This window comes from Protomyctophum bolini (assembly GCF_963924005.1).
Source record: "Protomyctophum bolini genome assembly, chromosome: 23".
Taxonomy (NCBI): domain Eukaryota; kingdom Metazoa; phylum Chordata; class Actinopteri; order Myctophiformes; family Myctophidae; genus Protomyctophum; species Protomyctophum bolini.
In genome coordinates, this window is record NC_137884.1 from 5274931 (window position 1) to 5298342 (window position 23412).

At 42.7% G+C, this 23412-nt stretch overlaps 1 protein-coding gene across 1 annotated transcript in view; it reads right to left on the reverse strand.

The window, feature by feature from the left end:
* The window catches only part of grm8a (glutamate receptor, metabotropic 8a), a 252876-nt gene that overhangs the window by 39501 nt on the left and 189963 nt on the right, over positions 1-23412 (reverse strand). Inside the window, exons 7-8 of the mRNA XM_080757178.1 lie at positions 8094-8297; positions 7749-7778 (exon numbers count right to left, since the gene is read on the reverse strand). Of these exons, the coding sequence (XP_080613304.1) occupies positions 7749-7778; positions 8094-8297 (234 nt within the window). The remainder of the gene's footprint in view (positions 1-7748; positions 7779-8093; positions 8298-23412) is intronic.

Sequence of the window (23412 nt, forward strand, 5' to 3'; positions counted from 1 at the left end):
TTTGCGGCTGCTTGCTTCTAATCCACACAACCGCCGTCTGTGATCACAAAGCAATGTGGACAGATTTAAATGCAGCGTCAACAATGTGATTACCTCGGTCCCTCGCGTTCTCCAGCTCAATCCCTCTACTGTACCCACTGGAGCCATCTGTCAGGCACATTCTACGATCTACACCAATGATTCAGAACCTTTTTCATGTCAAGGATCCCCGGTTTGATTTGCATCGTGCTGCGTTCACACTGGCAGCTGTTTGATTTGCATCGTGCTGCATTCACACATTTCACACTGGCAGCTACAATGCGTTCACACTGGCAGCTACAATGCGTTCACACTGGCAGCTACAATGCGTTCACACTGGCAGCTACAATGCGTTCACACTGGCAGCTACAATGCGTTCACACTGGCAGCTACAATGCGTTCACACTGGCAGCTACAATGCATTCACACTGGCAGCTACAAAAGGTACAAAGAGACTGTTTGCATTGTGCTGCGTTCACTCTGGCAGCTACAAAAGGTACAAAGAGACTGTTTGCTTTGTGCTGCGTTCACACTGGCAGCTACAAAAGGTACAAAGAGACTGTTTGCTTTGTGCTGCGTTCACACTGGCAGCTACAAAAGGTACAAAGAGACTGTTTGCATTGTGCTGCGTTCACTCTGGCAGCTACAAAAGGTACAAAGAGACGCAGCATGTTGGTCGTCGTGTCACTGTTGAAGTGTTGATCAGTGGTGGAAAAAGTAGCCTACCGGTACTCACGTTTGTGAGTAAGTATCAATACTGCGATACAGAAATACTCTGTTACAAGTAAAAGTCCGGAATTCAAAATGGATTTGAGTAGAAAAGTATTAGCATCAAAATGTACTTAACCCATTTAGACCTGATAACGGATTCTACAAATGTCTTCTAAATCACGACAGTTTTCAGAAAAACCTATGTTTCTTTGTCAGTGGTTCTCAAACTATTTCATGTCAGGGACCCCCAGAATTATATGTATGTGGGTGCCGATCCCCATCTGAAATTATGTTGTTCCAGGGACCTTCCAGAAGCAAATATTTGAGACGTTCGCTGTGAAAGAATATATATTCAAAGATTTGCGCCACATTTTCACGATAAAAAAGAAAATAGCAGAACTACAAGACCTACTCTGTGCCGCGCTATGAGCTTGTAGATCTATTTTTCAATAGCAAAAGTATAACATAATGCTTAAACCACCAAGAGGGGTTCCCGTCCAGAATCGGTTAAAGTACCAAAAGTAAAATTACTTGAAATGTCCCATTTCAAGTTTTCAAATGGATGAAACAATATTCGAAAGTATAGCAGATCCAAAAGCAACGGCTGAAATGTATAGTTGAAGTGGTTAATGCATGTTTTGTAATAATCAAAATCTACAAACTAACTACAGAGTAACTAAAGTAAAAGTACAAGATCCGAGTTGTAGTGGAGTGGAAGTATTGTAAAATGCAAGTCAATGAGGAGCATATTTTTTCTTTTTAAATATATTCTTTATCCCACGATTTTGTAACCCATTTTTCACACCCTCCACCAACCTAGTCCCCATATATGGGGGACAAGGGGAGAGCAACGGACTTGAACTCATGCTTCCTTCATGCCTGAGTGTCCAAGTTGCTCCTTTACACCTGACAGGGGGGGGGAGTTTCCCTGGTTGGACGTAGCGCGTGGAAGGAACACGTTATTCCAACCAGTTCCTTTCCCCTCCATCAGGCTGGCCAGGGGGAGGCAGTTTAGAGACCAGGATTACTGCATGTTTTTGTGAGGGTACCTACCAATCAATCAATCCAGTGATCAATTTCTAATCACGGGAGCAATTATTTTTGATTTCTTGTCCACATTTGGAGTCACACCATGGGTAACTAACTACACAACCCAAACCTCTACCAAAGTGTTCGTGCACTTTAAGTACAGTCCTTGAGTAAATGTACTCAAGGACTGTAACTTTCCACCACTGGTGTTGATCAACACGCTCGCTGGCATCAAGCAGGCGTCCGACGAGCTAGAAAACTAGAAAGAAATATATAAAGACTGGGGTTAAAAACATGAGAGAAGGTGGGTGGAAACAACACGTGGTTGTTTTGTAGCTTTGTAGCTGCAATTGAAGTCATGCTCATGGTAGCCTGTAGCTTTGTTGTATCTTCACATTGCTTCCCTTGAAAATGAAATGGTAGTCTGTAGCTTTGTATCTGCCAATATTGTGAACACCACATTAAATTAGGCCACGGCCCCCGTCTCTGGGATTGTCTGAAGATAAAAACGTCAGTGTAAATATTTAACCCAGTGTATGCACAAATGGAACCAGCTGGACCTGTGAGGGTTATAAGGGTCAAGGGGGCCCCAGCAGTCCAGACAAGGTCGAGAACCTCTGCTGTATTCTGTACTGCCCCGCTCTCTCTCCTGCCTGAACAGTGTTTGCATTCATATGATTCATTAAAAACAATTAGCTGCTCCATTAGTTTCCTGTGGCGAATGTGATTCTCTCTCTGTATGGGAGCTTCAAGGTCATATCAACCGTGAAAAGGTCAAAGTCACACCGCGAGACCACACACACACACACACACACACACACACACACACACACACACACACACACACACACACACACACCTCTCCATCTCAGTCTTTGAGTCCCTCCATCATCCCACCCCCCCCTCCTCTCTCTCTCTCTGTGTGTTAATAAGTTATGTCTGTCTGTCTGCTCAAGGTCATAGAGTGCAGATAAAGTTTGTCCAGCTTGTCTAATTAGTGTTGAATGGTTCCTATGGCGATGTCCATCTTGTTTCCCTGCAGGACAGATAACCTGCCACTACATACACACTAATGATGGACCCACACACACACACACACACACACACACACACACACACACACACAACCTCACACAAGGGACAAGCACACATCACGCACAAACACAATTCTAGACAACTTTACACAAGCGCACGTACACACACAACCACACACCCCCCCCACACACACACACACACACACACACACACACACACACGTTTATCTTCTCTATATACTTTTAAATGGCCTGCTCCTCTCAGAGTACTGGGAGCCAAACTACCCACAATAGTCTTAAAGCTCAAACCGCCCTTCCCACAAATGATGCATAGACGAGTTATACTGTACACTGGAGCGGTTTAGAGTCCGTACATAATGTGTACACTCCAAGTCCAATACAATACACTGACATGGCAATCAGCTGACCAATTGGGCTTGGGTTCTGTGCGCTGCTATTGTATCTAAACTCAGCACAAAAAGTTCGGAAACGTAACTTTGGTCCATTATTTCTCCACTTAAAATGATTTATCTTCCATGTCAGTATACGTACCAGGTAGGGGACGTTAATTGCTAGGTCCGTGTATATATAAACGGACCTCAACGTATACGCAGTGTATATATAATGGTACTACACTAAATACTAAATAGTAACACGTCAAAAGACCATCTCGCCGATTAAAGCCATAAGGAGCAAAAGACGTCAAAAGACTATCGGCAATGAGTGAGTTAATTGTATAATGATTGCAGTAGACGGGTAATGATAGGCCAGCATAGGCAACACAACATATTTCGTTGTACTCATTTATTCGTACTCGTTACACTACAAGTACCTGTATAATATTATTACAGTACTACAGTACTTAGGAGGTGGAAAAATGGAGGTAAACCTGGCTAGTGATTTGCCACAGGCTCACGTCGATGTAAACAGACACCATGTTGATGCTATGTGGTGCAGACTATCCGCCAGCCATTAGGCTGCAATGATCTCTTGCACACAACATCGCATTCATGCTCCAAATAGAGTATTGACACCAACTCTTTACACATGGCTTTTCCTTATCAAGCCCCACCCTGAGACAAAAATGTCCCCCATAAGACCTTTCAAAATCTAATCGGCAGATGAACCGTAATGATGTACTGTCCTCTAATCTAGTGTCACCCTTAGGCTAAAACCTCCCGACAGATATGACAAATTACACATGGACTGTCTTTCCGACTCAGTGCAGAAGAAAAATGGCCTCAGAGTTTCTCATCAAAAATCATTAACTCATTTCTGTGGTACAGTAAGCAAGGTCTTACACCAAGGAGAGACACACACACACACACACACACACACACACACACACACACACACACACACACTTCATTTAGCGATTATCCGCTTAGATCCATTTAAAATATAGATCTATGAACCATGCACACAGGCTGACAGATGGACAGCAGACACGAAACAGAAGGACAAACATGAGGGAGAGAATGAGTGGATGTCTTGGGAAGTGCTGCCCTGTGCAGGAGCTAACTATTTCCATAGACAACTTGACTATTGTAACTCCCTCCTTACTGCATGGTCTACCGGCATCCGCACTTAAGCCTCTCCAATTGATCCAAAATGCAGAAACTCCCTTGGTCTTCAACCAGCCAAAATGATCACATGTCTCCCACCTTCTCCACTCCCTCCATTGAGTACAAAACTCTGATGCTGGCATTCAAAGCAACCAAAGGTATGGCACCCCCATATCTTGCAAATTTGATCGAACCCTAGTACAAACCCTCCCGCTCACTCAGATCAGCCGACGCAGGGAGGCTGGAAGTACCTTAGCTAAAAACACCGGGACAACGTTCCACACGTCCCAAACTCTTCTCCCTTCTGGCTCCAAAACTATGGAATGCACTTCTCATTGCAATCAGAACTGCAGACTCACTCCCAATCTTCCACCATAGTCTGAGTGAAAACCCACCTCTTCAGACTCCATCTTAGCCCATAGCACTTCCCGTAGCACTTGCCCTAGCCTCGACGACCTAACAGGCAGATGCAAAGGCTCAACTTATGTAACATACAGTAGATAGCATTATACTCAGTTTCATTATATAGATATTCCACTGTGATTAGCTTACGTATGATTCATGATGACTATTTTGATGTATTACCATGTTTTTGTTTATTACTGTAAGTCGCTCTGGATCAAGAGTGTCTGCTAAATGCCTAAATAGTAATGATACCGTATCAGAACAATCTACAATGTGTTGTTAAATAAGATTCAAATGACCATATATTCTTCAAATATTTTCCAATTTCAATAAACAACAGATCACTTGAAAGTTTACATTCTGTACTTTGATAATCTGCAAAAAGCTAAAAAATGACAATGGCCACCTTGTGGCCCAAAGCATAACAGGCAGCTGACAGGCAGGCACAATCACACGCATACACACACAAAGATACATTCAGATGCAGAACTCCACACCCAGACATACTGTATATACTGTACAAACAAACTTTATAGCCCCTCTCTCTCTCTCTCTCTCTCTCTCTCTCTCTATTTATCCAGTGTTCAAGGCTGAGGGACTTATTGAACAGGTTGACTCATTGGTTTCAAGGGCTGGGTATTCTCTAAAGAACTGTTTGTGTTTGGGCCTTCCGGAAAAAGGTTTCACTTAAACATGATTAATTGTATTTCTGGCACAGCAAAAATGTCTATATGGCTGACTCGGAAGAACAAAACAGAGGGAACTGGGAACACAGACCCAGTACAGGTGGCAGCACGCCTTAGGGTGGAGTTTGCCTACCACAAACTAGTGGACAATTTTAGCCTTTTCTGGGCTCAGAGAGACGTGCTACTGTATGTGTGGCGCAGGACAGGGAATTGTGCCTTTCCTTAAAAAAAGAGGTGTTATTTATATTTAGTCTTTTCATATGAGCTAACTGCAATTTTGAAGTGACATATTTTATGTACTGCAGAGTTTTAATAAAGGTGCTTTTAAAGGTCTTTATGAAATGACGGAGGACCAGGAGAATAAGGACAATAAGGAATAGAAAAAGAGAAAACGGTATCATTCAAACGAGGGCTGTTGATGTTATTTGAAAGGAAATGAAGAAATGAATGAATGAATAAAGAAATGACGCAGATAAGATAACACAAGTCCTTGAAATGTAAAGGCAAGCAGCAAGCAGTTCATAGAAACACACACACCCACTCTTCTGTTAAAAGAGATTAGCTGTGTTTTCACCATGCATCTACTCCAAAGGGTAGATAAGCACTGCAGGATTACTGGCCCAATCTGTTAAGTAATGAAGCAGTATTTAGTCAACAGTCCATGCAGCCAAAAAAGCTTGTCTTAACTATCATAACACATGATTTTTAAAGAACCTCAGTGTTGTTATACACAGGGATTTCTACCGTGGGGTGACCACACAGGCAATGGAGGCCATAGCTTATAGGCACTGCTATGGTAACTTCACACTTTGTCAAACTTAAAACATGACGAGTCTCATTCAGTTGTGATCGAAACATGTATTTATATACTAAATGTCGGTGCAAGAATCTGTTCTTTATCTTCGTTGTCAATTTAGGGTCCTCTCCTAACAGTACTGTGCCCTTACTCAAGCACAGTCATAATTCATACTGTATGCGTCTGAAGATGCGTTTGCTTCTGACACGAACGTGTTACCGAAAATAGCCAATCTATCTACACGTTCACAAGGGATGGAGGGCACCGTCTCCGTGCCTGCCTGCCTGCCTGTCTGTCTCCGTGCCTGCCTGTCTGTCTCCGTGCCTGCCTGTCTGTCTCCGTGCCTGCCTGCCTGTCTGTCTCCGTGCCTGCCTGTCTGTCTCCGTGCCTGCCTGCCTGCCTGTCTCCGTGCCTGCCTGCCTGTCTGTCTCCGTGCCTGCCTGCCTGTCTGTCTCCGTGCCTGCCTGCCTGTCTGTCTCCGTGCCTGCCTGCCTGCCTGTCTCCGTGCCTGCCTGCCTGTCTCCGTGCCTGCCTGCCTGCCTGTCTCCGTGCCTGCCTGCCTGTCTGTCTCCGTGCCTGCCTGCCTGCCTGTCTCCGTGCCTGCCTGCCTGCCTGTCTCCGTGCCTGCCTGCCTGTCTGTCTCCGTGCCTGCCTGCCTGTCTCCGTGCCTGCCTGCCTGTCTGTCTCCGTGCCTGCCTGCCTGTCTGTCTCCGTGCCTGCCTGCCTGCCTGCCTGCCTGCCTGCCTGCCTGTCTCCGTGCCTGCCTGTTCACCTCACCTGCCAACCATCCCAACCTAATCTGGCTAGGCCAGCCACGCTCAGCTCAACCTTGCCATCCATCATCCATCTCAGTCCAACTCAGCCCTCCACCGTTTCCTCTCTACCCTCTGCCCTGCCTGTCCGCCCTCATTCCCATTCATCTACACAATAAACCTTTTTTTGAGGGGCGCACAAATTAACTGCTCCTGACGGAACGTTGTGCCAGTTGGAATCCAACCGGCAACTGCTTCTGGCGTCTGATAAGCTTTATTATTGATATCAAACCGGATCGCTGGTGGGGGGAGGTCGGAGGTCTTTGCAGATTATCCGGTGATCTAGATGGGAACATTGCCGCTTTCTAGAGCAAGGATGGCTTAATTTTAGCTCGCTGGCATTGACGCTATTTATTTAGCATCTAAGATGGCCGCCCAAACAGCAGGTGTCACACTGCAAACGGCTCAGCAGTCTGCGTGCGGTTGGCTCTGCGTCCACCAGGTGGCAGCAGATGGGTTAATGTTTGTCTTTAGTTTGTTTTGTTTTGACAATGAAGGGAAAATATATGTCATAATGTACCTCATTACGTCATATTGTCTCTTTATTGTTAATGGCGTTTAATGTTGGTTCGCATTCAATGACCCCCCCCCCCCTTCCTTTGGCAAGACAGAACTGCTTCAAATCTAGCTGCGTTTTTCCACGCGTTAGTAGAAATGTGAGCTTTTCGTTATAGGATTTGAACCCTACGTACTGTTGTTGCTGCTGTTGGAACTGGAAAACACTGCAGGAAAGAAAGAAAACAATGGATGAGATATGAGAAGAAACAGAGGGTGGGATGAGGAAAAAAAAAACAGAGGATGGGATGAGGAGAACGTATGAGGGGAAGATGAAGGGGTGTGAACGTGCGTGCGCGCGCGTGCATAACTTCTATGAAACACTTTGTTTCCAGATGTCTGCGTACATGAATAAAAAAATGCACAAGCCGAATGTATACAAAAGGAGCCAGCTTTTAAGCTTTTTCCTTAATTGCTGCCATTTCGGTTCTTTCCATAAACCAACATCGTCGACGGCGCGCGTGCGTGCGCAGCCGACTCACCGTTGAAGCTGACGGCTCGGATGTGGCCGAGCAGCTCCTTGCCGTCCATGTTGTCGGCCATGCGGGGACACATGCCCGGGTAGCCGTAGCACAGCTCGCGGTGCATGTGGTGCAAGGCGTGGGCCATGGAGTACACGGCGTCCATCACAAACTGGACCTTACCCTCCTGCTCGTAGCTGGAGTCACGGCCCACCTTCTCTAGACCTGCAGGGTGAGAGAGAGAGAGAGAGAGAGAGAGAGAGAGAGAGAGAGAGAGACAGAGACATGAATGCGGTTTCCAATGGTGTAACCAAAGTACATTTACTCAAGCAGCTACTATACTTAAGTATAGGCAAATATTGTACTTACATAATTGTATTATAAAAACACACACTAACCATTTTAGCCCTATGTTATGTCTTATTTTGGTGCCAATTACATTTACTCAAGTTTCAGATTTTATAGTATTCTTATATATTGTGGCATTGCTAATTTTACTTAATTAAAATATCTGTGTATACCATTGGCAGTTTCAACCATGCCAATTTCTGTGTGACTGAACAGTTAACATGCATTAGCAAAACCTAATTCATAATTGTATACAAATTGATTGCGATATTTCAGTCTGTTGAGTTTTCTTCACCCCGAGTTGAACTTAAAGAACAACAACCTGCAAATGAATGTGTGTACACAACACACACACACACTACCTCATAGAAACGGAATGTTTATGCAAACTAAACAGTACGAGTACGCTATCAACCTTACAGTGGGGAGGAAAGAAGGCTGCAGAAACATTACTGAGAGACCAAGTCTCTCTCTCTCTCTCTCTCTCTCTCTCTCTCTCTCTCTCTCTCATACAGCAGCAACCTTCAGGCAGCCCTAACTAAATCAGACTTTGTCTGAGTTGAATTAACAAGAGCCAAGGCCCTTCAGTCAATATCAGCGCCTGTAAGGAATTAATGGGCTCCACAGAATGAAATCCAATAGACGTTTATATCAGCCTGCCGGGCCGGCTGCGTGCATGCTCTGTGTATGTTTGGTTTAGGTGCGTGCGTGCATGCGCACTTTCTGTGCTCACCTGGTGTCTTACAAGTTTATTGCAAATGACCTACAGTGTATGATTTTACATCTAAAACTCACTTATCGACTTCTTTGTGGTGTGTTATTGGATTTACATCAAAATTACATTTGGACTTTGATACATTTGTAGTGATTCGTTTTGCTAATTCACTGCACCCGACTGTTAGTTTAATACCGATCATTTGACTGTGTGTGCATGAAATCAATCTTAAAACAAGATGAAGCAAGCATCACGGGACACAGACAAAGGCCACTCTTGAGCCCTGCCGCTTGCTCAAGGCGCGCTACCCACTATTAGCCCAGGGCACCCCTCTGTGGATTCCACTAGAGCAGTGGTTCCCAAACTTTTTAGCCCGTGACCCAAAAGAGAGATTGCCCAGGGACCCAAACTAGTGAAAAAAGCTGATATAAAAGCTCACAAAGAGCTTGTGGATTTCTTACACAGTTCTAATTCATGGAATTTCAGATGTGTCTTTATTTCTTCCTGAAATGACTGATACAAATCATTGAGTTTTGTTTTAAATTAATAGAAAATGTATTTTTTTTTGTTAATGTTTTGAAATAATATTCTAAACTAAACTGAAGGAAACTAAATTTAAAGCGACCCATAAAAACGTGCCCGCGACCCACAAATGGGTCCCGATCCACTGTTTGGGAAACAGTGGTCCTGTAGGACGGTCAACGACACATAAGGGATAAGTTCAGTCACAGTAGTAGAGTCACTGCTTCTTTGCCTGGAAAGGAGTCAGCTTATAGGTGGTTCGGGCATTTGGTTAGGATGCCTCTCGGGCGTCTCCCTATTGGGAGGTCCTCGAGGCACGTCCCACTGGGAGGAGACCCATCCGGGGTAGACCAAGGCGCAATTGGAGGAATCGCATCGACTCACTGGCCTTGGAGCGCCTCGGGATCCCCCAGGAGGAAGTGGTAAAACCTGCCTACAGCTGGTGCCTCCTCATGCTGCCATTTCAGAAGCCAGCTCCACCACCAGAGTCAAGGCCTCGAAGCAGTACTGTACCTTGAAGAGGCAGCACGTATACTGTACTGTACGTGGATCGCTCTGGAAGTCATCAATTATATTGAACTATCATTAATCTGTGATGGGGTTAGTGTCAAACCATGCTCAAAAACAATCTAATTCTCATACCACTTGTCATCGGACTGAACTGAAGTGATTAACACTGGAGAGAGAGAGAGAGAGAGAGAGAGAGAGAGAGAGAGAGAGAGAGAGAGAGAGAGAGAGAGAGAGAGAGAGAGAGAGAGAGAGAGAGAGAGAGACACTGATACAGTATGTATACAGATTGAATATAGTTGCGGTACACGTGTGTGTGTGTGTGTGTGTGTGTGTGTGTGTGTGTGTGTGTGTGTGTGTTATATCCCAGTAGTAATATAGTCATTATTGTCAGCAGGGCAGTGTGGTCTAACCAAGCATCTAATCATTCTGTTAGTCTGATAATGGAGCAGATTGAACTCCTGTCAGTCCCCTGATAACACACACACACACATAACTGAAGACACACACTCCCTGATACACGCACACAAGTGCTTGACTACTCAGGGGAGCATCAGAGCAGTTTGTATACGCTGTGTAAACCGGACATTTCCATTTCAATGGTCCAGCATCCATATTTCATTACCCACACGTGACCTTCCAGAATCCATACGGTCAGTGGTGGGAAAAGTACTCTTTTTTTTACTGAAGAGTGTCAATACTGCAATGTTAGAAACACTCTGTTACAAGTCATAGTCCGGTGATCAAAATCTACTTTGGGCAGGGAGTCCTCCTGTAGTAGCATTTAGGTCGTCACTATTATGTCAGCATGTCATTCAATGCAGGTCCATATGTATTGTATCCAGTGTTTCATCGACTAAAACTGTGACGATTTTTTTTCGTTGACTACCGGTACCTTCTTTCACGTAAATAAAAACTATATGGTGACTAAAACTAAGACTACATTTATTTACATTTTTAAAAGCTATAGTAAAATGTTAAGATTTTAGGTTAGTTACGCTCGAGTGTTGCACGCTCTGAAAATAAAATCAGGCATTACGATGCCTTCAAGAACCTTATGGTATTTAGTCGACTAAAACTAGACCAATACTAAAACATTTCAAATGACTACATTATGACTAAAAGTAATGGAATTTTATTCAAAGGACTGTGACTAAAACTGATCAACACTTGTATCATGTTCTTTCCTTGTATGTGTATAGATTCTGCCCTATGAGGAATGTTTATGTGAAGACAATAACTATCTTTTTGACTCTGGCTTCGGGGGTTGTTCTGAATTATCACAGGGACAGGGACACAACGATACAATATTGCAATAAGTGGTTTTCATCTTGACAAGAGTGTCTGACTCAAATACAATACAAACAAACACACACACACACACACACACACAACACAGGCCATATTCTGCCGTTAGTCTGCAATATGCCATTATTTCTCCTCCGTACAGGCTATACAGTTACGGTTCTCTCTCTGCGCTCCACTATTAATACGGAATAAACTGCTCCAGGTGAGAATGCATTCTGCAGTCACAAACTGAAGTATTACTTACTTGTATCTCATATGCAGTATGCTGCTAACCATATAATGACAGACACGGACAGACAGACAGACGTATAGCAGAGTTTTAATCAGTATACTGCTGGTCTCATGCAGCCCAGTGAACATGTTTCCTGTCATTGCATCAGGGAGTCAAACACTCTAACGGGAGTGTGAAGTAGTCTGGATGGAGTTGTGTGCATGTACATGTCTGTGAGTGTGTGTGTGTGTGTGTGTGTGTGTGTGTGTGTGTGTGTGTGTGTGTGTGTGTGTGTGTGTGTGTGTGTGTGTGTGTGTGTGTGTGTGTGTGTGTGTGTGTGTGTGTGTGTGTGTCAGCTTTTAGATTGAACATACAGTATGGTCAAGTGGTTCATATACATTTGGAGGATACCTGGCCGGCTGGCTGGCTGGATTTCTTTTAATGTCTGGCTTTTTGTCTGTCTGGCTGACCGGCTGTCTGGTCAGAGGGAGGGAGATTGCATGCAAAAAGTTGAAAAACATGACTCTGAGGCACATGAAAGAATGAGAATACATCTGAAGAACCCCAAGAAGCCTGCAAGGAGAGAAGATCAGCTCATCTCTCTTTCTTCATCTGACTCTTTATCCTATTAATTCATATTCTTTTGTAGGCTACTCAAGGCAAGCCGATTAAGCATGCAGGCTGTGGAGAGAAGCCGTGACCTGGTTTATGTCATTAATATTTAAATCAGAATATCTCTATCTGCATTTATTATCAATTTGGTATGCTTAGTTGTGCAATAAATGCCACAATCAAAACGTCAAATACAGATGTGTTCAACAATACAGCAACACACTATTGATTTCTGATACTGTACAATAATTGGTTCGTACTAAACCAAAAAGTACATGAGTATGAGTACTTATATTTCAAAATCTGTCTGCAGACCTACTATTTCCGAATCTGAAATACAAGGGTTACATATGAATAACAGTCTGCAAAGTAACTCGTAGTGCAGTGCGGTAAAAGTACAATATTCGCCTCTGAGGTGTCGAGTGAAAGTATGTCAAGTTCAGAACAGTACTTTAGTAAATGTACTTTCCAAGCAACACTGCCATGAAGGCTATGGGTTGGAATGAATGCCAGCCTCTCCATCCGTATGCAGCAGTCTGTTCTTAAACAAACTCCATCTATAAATGTGCCACGGCTCCGTGTGTAACGGCACGTCTGTAATCCACCTAAATCCGACCGGGAACCGTTCTCCCCACCGACTTCAAATTCGACACACACGTTACACACCACCACAGGGAGTGCAGTGCCCATCGGTAGGACCCACGGTTGTCCAGAACCGCCACAAAAGGCCTCTGCCCAGGCTCTGGACAGGGCCCCTGACCACCAGGCTCTGCATGGACAGGGCCCACATTAGCCAATGGGTCACACCTGATCACCCCTATATGGAGCTGACCTGTTCCGACATCACAATGATGTTCTGACATATGCATATACTCCATATCTGAACATGCCTGGCAAAGAACTCTATATACAGTATGGGTATAAAAGAGACACAGACATAAAGGCTAATAACCGGATGGGGCATACATTTCCAACTTGCATCGTTCCAAGTAGGCCAGTGCCCAATGGGCATAGCTCTAGTCTTCTCAATGCAGACTATGAGCTCCATAGACTATACCCCAATGTAAACGTCAGCTGTTAAAAAAAAAAAAAAAAATAGGTAGAGCTCTGTCTTTCATAATGACTATAACTATACTCTCCACAGTGTTACTTCCGGGAGTCTTGCAAAACGAGATTTCACCCGTGGTTTCATCCAAAGTTCATCCATTTGGAACACAAAAACTGTGGAGAGGGAATACATATTTACAGAAAAAAGGGATTTCAAAGCAATCAAAAAAAGCAGTCGACTCGGTCGACTTCTAAATCAAATCTCAATTATATTCGCATAGCACATTTAAAAACGACTCATCGCTTCACGGGTCAGAGAAAACATTACAATACAGTGCAATACAATAAACCAGTGTAAAATAAAGCAATAGACAAGTAGACAAGAAAAACATTAAGAGCCGTTTAAAAGCATCAAGGCAAACATATCTTATGTATAAAAGTGCAAGAGCATCAGGGGGACTGGAAGGCTTGTGACTATAAGAATGTTTTGAGCCTAGACTTAAACTCTCAACGGAGGGGGCAGATCTGACAGCAAGAGGAATGCTGTTCCATAATGTATAGGAGCTGATTATTCTAGGATATACTAATATCAGATTAGAGAAAACGGCTAGTGTAGTCCGGGACAATTTGAATGATGTTGCGTGAGGCTATACTTATTTCTGGAAATGTTTCATTCCTTTTCCTGAAAAGTAACGATTTCTGGACATACGAGGTTGTCCACCCGACAGCAGTGATGTGCAATATACTGTAATCTGTGGTGGTGATTTGGCACAGTGCAGTATGTGCCTCTGTGGTTTTATTTTATTTGTTTTTTATTATTTGGTTTCACAGGCAACAGTATATACAGTATGTGTGCAGCGTTTGCATTCATGTGCGCAGGGGGACAATAATGAGAGCTTTCGAATCCCCCTCTGGTCATTCATATCTATCTATCTATCTATCTATCTATCTATCTATCTATCTACAGTATCTATCTATCTACAGTATACCTACCTACCTCAGCAAATTAATTAATATGAATCAGTCAATGTGTTAATACATAAAAGTTGAACTTTTTATGTGTAATTTACAAATGTTCAATTAATCACACCCGTGTGAAATGAGGGGCTCTCTTGTCATACATCAAGTTATGTTAGCGGACATTTGACATTGCTACATTACGGTACATAAATAAGGTGGTCCCTTATTGGCCAAGCGCTCCCATCAACATGTGATTGGTTAGCCGATTTGCTCGTTTACATACAGTATGACGTAAGGTTTGCCTTCGATGTCAATGACGTTTAACGTTGTGATGTTTAATTTACGTCATATTTAATCCTGATGTAATTTCTCCGTTCATTGCCAATGGCAAACATTGAGATGTGTGGGAACAAGATTTAGCTGACATCATTTGACCTGAATCCCACTTTCATTGTCAATGGCAAATCTTGAGACGTGTGGGGACAAAAGCCGTTTATAGAAGGGGCTAGAGCCCCTTAAAAATAGCAGATGTATAAGCTCGCTTGTTGAGCTTATACTCAACTATTTACCTTTTTATCTACAGTAGCCCCACTGCCTTTTTTGTATTATTATTTTGTTTACAATTTGAACCCTGCTTCTACCCGACCCAAACAACAAGATTCTCTATTTCAATAAAAAAAAAACCTTATCTGTTCTCTATGTGGTTCTTCACTAGTGAAAAGCATATTGCATTGTATCCTAGTGAAGCGAAAGGGGGAACTGGAGCGCCTAGAGTTCCAACAAGGCCCAAAGCCTGAAGCTCACCCCTGTGTCACACCTGCCAGTCCTAGTGAAAATTTCCGCAGGCGCGTGCACGTGCATTTTGCGCAAATTACATTTGCCCAGTCTTTGAACATTTTTTAAAACATGTTGAAAAAGTGGCTGCTGGGCAAGTTAGTATAGTGTTGTATTTATCTATTTACATCTATTTATTGTCTTTTGTTTACCGATTTATGATTGCCTGTTGTGATTCTTCTTACCATATGCTGTAACTATTTATTTATTTATTTGGATCACAATGGAATTAAGTCCTCTGACTTTTTGTGTAATCCTGATAATTCTGTACTGCTCTTTCATGAATTGCATCATCAAATAAATCAAATCAAATCAGATCCATCTCCGTCCCGTTGGACGTCGAAATAGAAGATCTACCACGGTGGCAATGTATCCTGCTGGACTGCCTACTGTACCGTCCCCTGTACACTAATACAGAGGAGGGCCTCTTCCAAGTCTGATCAGACGAAAAGAACAAGTATTATATCGCAAACGGTTCAGATCATCACATTTGTCACATTCCCTTTAAGGTTAGAATGTTAAGTGTGTGTACTCTCCACTGTGTCAAACATGGCATGATTGATATACCTTTGAAACCTGCAATAGTCCCCTTGGACATAATGGGGCAGCGCTAACACTAGCACGCTAGCCAGGCTGAGCGCCTGGCGGCTGTTTGGCGCCGATTCCAAACCAATACAGAGTGAGCAGTGAGGCGGGGCTAATGCAAACATGCAGGCCAACTAGCCAAGTGCCCTGATGGATGGCGTCGGGTACCAGTGCATGGTACCAGTGCATGGTCGCTTTACTTCTGGTAATAATTGATGACGACATGGATGACAGACAGGCTAATGACACGATCAAACACTACCATTAAACATCAATTAGGGACTCAAATTCAATTTTCTCATCTCTCCCATCATCTCCTTTGCTTCTTTCATCCAAGCCAAGAATGGGAAAAATGTCTGCCATTCAGTGAAATCTTTTTTCCCCCCCAAGATTTATGGGAGATGTAGTGTACTTGGGGGGGGGGGGGGGGGGGGGGTAATTAGAAAAGAGGAGGGTTTTATAATAATGACAGCAAGGGCTGGTTGTAACTGAGATAGCGGTGAAGAGAATTGCATAAAGGTTGGCTGATTAGCTCTTTGCTCATTCATCACACATGTTACAAACTTGTCAGATATGCACGCGCACACACACACACACACACACACACACACACACACACACACACACACACACACACACACACACACACACACACACACACACACACACCCTCATTCCCTGCCAACGTTAAACATGAATTCAGAGAGATTTTCCACTAACCTTTGAAAGATTATAGTTAATATTATGCTGTGATTTCAAATCTGAGGACATGATTCAAAGCTGCAGGGTTGAGGGACCTCTGTGTGGAGTCTTGCATCACGTAAGAGTCCGTATAGCGGATGTCGTAGCAGTACAACAGAGCAGCACATGCTTGTCTACAAAGAATTGGTGAGGCTTGCCTGGAAAGGCTTTCCTCTCTGGCTAAAGTGAGACATACAACAGGAGGTTCACCTGATGGAAGAAGCCCCGGAGAGTATTTACAGTAAGAGCTTCCAACATGATGTCCATATATATATATAAAACATATAGTTTTTGAGAATTCCTTATTCGCCCTAATCATAGACTTGTTCCAAGTCTACCCGGACTCTCTCTCTCTGAAGTCTACATGGTCTTTGATCTTTCTGCATGTTCTACTTTGATTGCTTCTACAGAAGGCAACTTGATTCTGCACCTCGCATGCACCCAAGAGGGTTAAGGGTGAGGCAAGTCTGATTGAACCCCATACAAACCCTCTCTCGTGCTCAGATCAGCCAACGCAGGGAAGCTGGAAGTACCTTCACTAAAAACGCAGAGACAATTACACTTCACAAGTTCACATGTCCCAAACTCTTCTCCCTTCTACGCTCCAAAAGTATTGAATGCACTTCCAGTTGCAATCAGAAATGCAGACTCACTCCCAAACTTGGGCCGTAGTCTGAAAACCCACCTCTTCAGACTCCATCTTAGCCCATCTTATGTAACTTTTATATAGACATAGCACTCTATAGTATACTGTATATACCCATAGTTTCATTGTATAGATATTCCTATGTTTTTAGCTTATGTATGATTCATAATGACTATTTGTATGTATATGATGTATTACCATGTTTTTGTTACTGTAAGTCGCTCTGGATTCAGAGCGTCTGCTAAATGCCTAAATTGTAATATTTACAACTTTACCATAATTATTTTGTGTTTTTCAACCGATTCAATCGGTTGACTCAAGACCTTATATGGTTAAATGATTTACTATATCTTTTTGCAGTTTCGCACAGATTGTTCCATGATATAGTTAGTTATATATTATAGCACAAATGACAATTCCTATCAAAAACTAAACAAACACTAACCACTAACCACCAGTGAGTTAGCTGGAGGTCTAATATGACAGGACAGACAGAAATCAATACAACAGAATAAGAAATGAGCATGAAACAAACTATCTGATCCACATGAGAATTATCATCTAAGACTGCCATCAATACACTGTCCCATGGCCAGCAGAATCACTCACTGACGTCCTGAGGGGTGTGTGTGTGTGTGTGTGTGTGTGTGTGTGTGTGTGTGTGTGTGTGTGTGTGTGTGTGTGTGTGTGTGTGTGTGTGTGTGTGCGCGTGTGCGTGTTGTGCACTGCCAAGCGTTTTGTCAATACACCGCTACAGAGATCAGTCTCATTATATTCAACTGGGAGTATCTGTGCTTGGTGCGTGCATGCATGTCTGAGAGAGTGAGAGAGAGAGAGAGAGAGAGAGAGAGAGAGAGAGAGAGAGAGAGAGAGAGAGAGAGAGAGAGAGAGATGAGAGAGAGGAGAGAGAGAGAGAGAGAGAGAGAGAGAGAGAATAATGTAATCAAGTTTGGTTTACAGAGAATCTTTCTTAATGGGGTTTATTACAACATGGGTAGACTGAGAAGGTACTTTATGAACTAAGGTGTGTTACCTTAGTTCATAAAGTACCTAAGGTGTTGCTGGTACACTCCACACTAATCACTCCTGTTCAGCGGACTTTTTGTTTTTCACTTTTTTTTTCTTCACATTCTCAGTCTGTCTTTCTCCTCACGACACATGTAAGGTGTCATTGCTGATTGGATAGTGCTCAACGAATCAAAATAAGTGGTTTGAATTTTACATTGGAAGGCTCCGATCAGCCCCACCCACCAGACTAATCAGAATAGAGACCACCTCTTGCACATAGGATTGCCAGACTGAAGCAAAAAAATAAATAATAATAATAATAAATCTGCTAAATGTCTGCAATTCAGATGCTCCTTTTATGCTAATCTGATCTGAACGGTCTGATGTCTGATGTCTTTCACAGATAAAACAATATCACAACACAATTTCCATTGTAGTCCTTGTAAATACAAAAATAAGACATTGATACATGAGGCGCTCTAGAAACTTTACAACTATTATCTATGAAACCACAACTTATTCACAGCATAGATAAATACAAATAAATTATACAAATGACCACGCTAAACTGCCATATTATCTGGAAGCCATGATCTGGAAGGTTTTTGTACGACGAATGCTCATTATGGACAGTAGTAGCATGTTCCAATTAACTTCTCCATCATATCAAAAGGAGCATTTACCCATTACTAGTTTGAAGTCAGAGCTGAAATTGGAAATAACACATTTCAGTCCTCCATTAATTTAGTCTTGTTTTTCATTACATCAGCCCCTCGCAATAAAATCCTTCTTTCATACTCATAGTTGCCGTTATAATGGTTCCTCCGTCATGTCATATCCAAAGAAAATTGCATTAACAACAAATGCAGGTTAAAAATGAACAAGTTGAGAAACAAAATGTCTCGCTCTCTTCTTCTGTTCTCACCTTGAACTCATGCTTGAGCAACCAGTACGAGCTCTGCAGGTTTTACATTCACATTCACTCTTAGGAGGTGTGGCTCCAAAACGATAGACGGGTTTCTGTAGCAGTCTTTATACAGCCGGGGTATAACCTAATAGGTCAACGGCAATCGACCACTCTAGATCCAAATGCACAAACACAAGATGTGTCTGCCGAGGCGACATGTGGCTTTGGTCATTGAAGTGAGTCTGACACAGATCAACTCACAGAATGAGGCAATCAGATCTCAGTAAAAATGTGAATTAGTCTCTTTTTTAACCCATTTTTTGAACCGCTTTTGGTGTTTTAACCCTTCAGGACGGGAACCCCTTTTGGGGTTCTCGTTGCTATGTACAGTATATTGGCAGCATAACATTTGTGTATTTTCAGAAAGCTTAGCTCAGTGTTTAGAAGGCGTTTTTAGAATCAGAATAGTCCTGAACCACTGCTTTATAAGGCTGCAATTTGTAGAAAAGGCCTCAGGTCTTAACGGTTTATTTTGGAACTTGATGAACCCAAAGCTTCTGCTCTTGTGGAGAAGTTATACTCCAGTATAAGAGTGAGATATCAATGTCAGTTTAAATCTATACTAAGTGATATAAGTTATATGTGACTGCACTAACTGCAGGCAATATCTGCAATCATCCCCGTCCGTGCTATTTTGCTGTCTGCCTGCCTGTTGGCATTTTAGATAGACAGATTTAACCCATTTAGGCCAGACGTCAAAATAAAAAAAATAAAAAATCTAAATCATGACAATTTTCGGAAAGATTTGAGGCACATTTTAACGATTTTTCAAAAATAGCAGACCTACAAGCTTGTGGCGCGCTATGAGCTTGTAGATCTGCTATTTTTCAATAGCTAAATTATAACATAATGTTTAAAACACCAAAAGGGGTTCCCGCCCAAAATGGGTTAATCTAGATACCTTTAGTACAGCATTACTTTTATATAACACAAGTGGTGAAATGTGGTTCTGGTGATTATTGCCAATAGGAGACTGTATAATGCATTTCTCCATGAAATAAATATTTGAGCTGGGCCTAGAGGGAAATGCATAGGAATTGTGTCTCAGTGTACAGAACGCGTGTGTGCGTGATACCGTCTGCATGGTGGCAGGAGAGAGCTTTTGACCTTTTCAGTTAAGACACCATCATGGACATGAAAACCATTTATTACAATGACATTATGCATTGTATTTGGCGAGGTGGCTCTGCTCCTAGCTGAGCAAATCTGGGCAAACAGGACAACTCACTTGACTCTGAGCTCATGAGGCAGAGCCTAAATATGCAGAGTTATTGCATGGACACAGAATAGAAATATGAGCCCCTCATGGGGAACAACCTACAGATACACGGATATTCAACCTAGTGTTTATAAAAATGTCATTGCAGGCATAAAAGGTTTTTTTTTTACCAAAAATGTACAGACACGTTCTAAGAATCTTTCATTATAAAGTTCAGGTTAAGTGGTTAAGAACATAATTATATAATAATATACATGCATCTGAACTTGTGAGTTCAGATAATAAAACACCTAATGTATGTATAATATGGCATGCCTGAAATAGTGACACAGTCTATAGGACGCGTCATAGACACCGTCCACTCAATGTGTGTTTGTCGCGAAATCCCAAGGCACACCTGGACTTGTCTCACAGCACACCAGCTTGGGAAAGGGATTAAAATTAATTATATTACAGTTACTTCCCTTCCGCATGGCATTGTCACATGCAGTGTCATTGATAAACTGGTTGGCAGGACGACTGCCTGAGTGACTAAACGACTACCTTGACTCCTGTGATGGCTGGCAGACTCTCTCTCTCTGGTATATATTATAGTTGATATACATTATTCATCAGTCATCATTCACTTTATGCTGAATCATTGTCCTGGCATGGCTTGGCTGGGCTCCCCCCCCCCCTCCATCTTCTGAACAGTAAATGTACCATACTCTATACGTCACTTTCACTCTCTCCAGCTGCCACCTTGCCTCTCTCCCTTCAATGTAATGCCAATGTAAAGATGAATTGCCAGTGCAAAGGTCTTTGCATTAGGCGTGTGTGTGTGTGTGTGTGTGTGTGTGTGTGGGGGGGGGGGGATGTTCCCATCGCGCTCACCGGATAATCAGAAAATACCTCTGAACATTGCTGATCTGGTCAACACAACGGACAGTGCATTAGTTTCAGAGAAAAAAGCGTGCAAAGACGCGTTCGTGTATACCACTATATTTAGGCTATTGTTTATGTTGCCAAAAAATTACACATTTGTTATTTTTAAATGTGCAAAAAATAATAATACAAAAATATATATTAAAGGCCCTACAACATGAAATTCAACTTCTCTATTTTGTTAGGTTTGTTGCGCTCCCCTATGCGTTTTCTATCCCCACAAATAAGCACTTTTGAACAATCAGGCTTTCTCATCATAGAGGGGATTATTTGGGGAAATCTCTCTCAAACTGATTTGGTCATATTATGCGTGCTGTCATCTCTATCACCCTACTTTGTATAATTCCTCCCCCTCTTCAGTCTTCAGTTCCAAATGTGCATTTCCACTTTGTTTACAATGTCCGCCATGCATTGTTGATTTTACAAGCTGGCACGGAATGGAAACAAGCCTATGTTTATCTAGCATCAGTATTATAATGACTCAAAGTTCAAATCATTTGTATATCATTGCCTCGGGATATTGTGGTACTGCAGATAAAACTGCTTCAGAAGCCAGAAAGAAATGACATGGACTAGTGGTTATATCAGAGTGGTGATTTAGGCTCAACCATTAGAAATGCGTTTGAGGGACATAAACAATATGAAATTAAATATTTAAAAACGGTTTTAAAATGCATGTTGTAGTTCCTTTGAAAAACATTAACCACATGAAACATTTAACCCGTCGCCATTAATCAATAGCGTATTGCCAAGGTTTTATCGTTGCGTAACACTTACTTCGAAGAGCCAAATATCCGTAATGGCATGTTACAGTGACAAACTGCTGCGTGTGGTGTCTTGACCGGTTGTTATTCTCTCGGTCGGTGGTGTAAAAACCTGACCGCGAGTATCACATCAATGGAAGTGGACGCGCGCGCATCTTCAAAATGACCAAAATGGTGGAGTCTCCAGCACCTAACCGATTGGCGTGAAACTTTGCACACACACACCCAGTATAGACCCAGGAAGAAGCTCAACCTTTTCATATTCATATCAGCCTCACGGTGGCACTTCAAGAGATGTGGCCAAATGCGGGCAAATCTTTGACTTTAACAGGCCGCTCCACGTTTTTGGTCACACGGTCGAATACATTTTTCCGTGGATTCCTCGGATCATGATACAACTCATAGGCTACACTCACTTGGGTGGGCGGGACAGAGCCGTCCAATGGAACATTTGAATCACTGTGATTTGTCGAGTATGAATGAATCCAAGCAGCAATGACGTGCCTATACGTAACAGGTGACGTTTGGCAACCAAGCGACCTCAAAGGGAAAACTGCCGGACAGAGAAGCGAAATGAAGGAGAAAAAAAAATAAAGAGAACGCTGAATGAGCGCCTCCATTTGGATTTTAAGCTCGAACTTCCCATGAATTCAATGGAGGTCTACTGTATTTGCCTTTAGCATTTTTTTTGCCGTTTCTATCCTTCAATGAATTGCTTGAATAAGTCATTGTATGAGTTCAATCTGAACTGGACAACTGTTCCATGGCCAATTATTGTATCACAATGTGCATGAATTACGGAACACATTGAGCTACTCTTGCATCATTCACCATCAGTGTAAGGCAAACATTGATATCATGAGTATATGGAAATAATAATAAAGTTCACTCTCTCTCCCTTTCACCACTCTCTCCCTTTTCACCCCTGCCATATCTCTCTCTCTCTCTCTCTCTCTCTCTCTCTCTCCCCCTCCCTCCCTCCCCACAGCATTCTCCTACTGTAAAATCTATTCTGGTTCTCTCTCATCTGCTAATACGTGTGCCCTTTGATCAGGGATATCACCCAGAGAGTGTTACTTCCTCATCTGGTTTGGGCTAATGAAGCTTCAGTACAGTAACAGTACAGTAACAAACGTGACCTCCTCAGAGCATGCATGCACGCACCTCAATCTTGCTGTGTCTTACTGTACGTACTCACAGGCACAGACACACAAACATTTACACGTGTGCGTGCACACACACGTGTTAAACAAAAAACTATCTTGGCAAGTGCTCTCTTGCCGTTAGTCAGGTACATGTAAATGAGCTGAGCCCCTTCTACAGTACTGTACATTGATCTTAGTGTAGTAGTCTCCCAGGGATCTAGATATTAGGTCTGCTCCTTTTCCCCTCTAAACCAAATCTCTGTGGGCCGACAGCCGA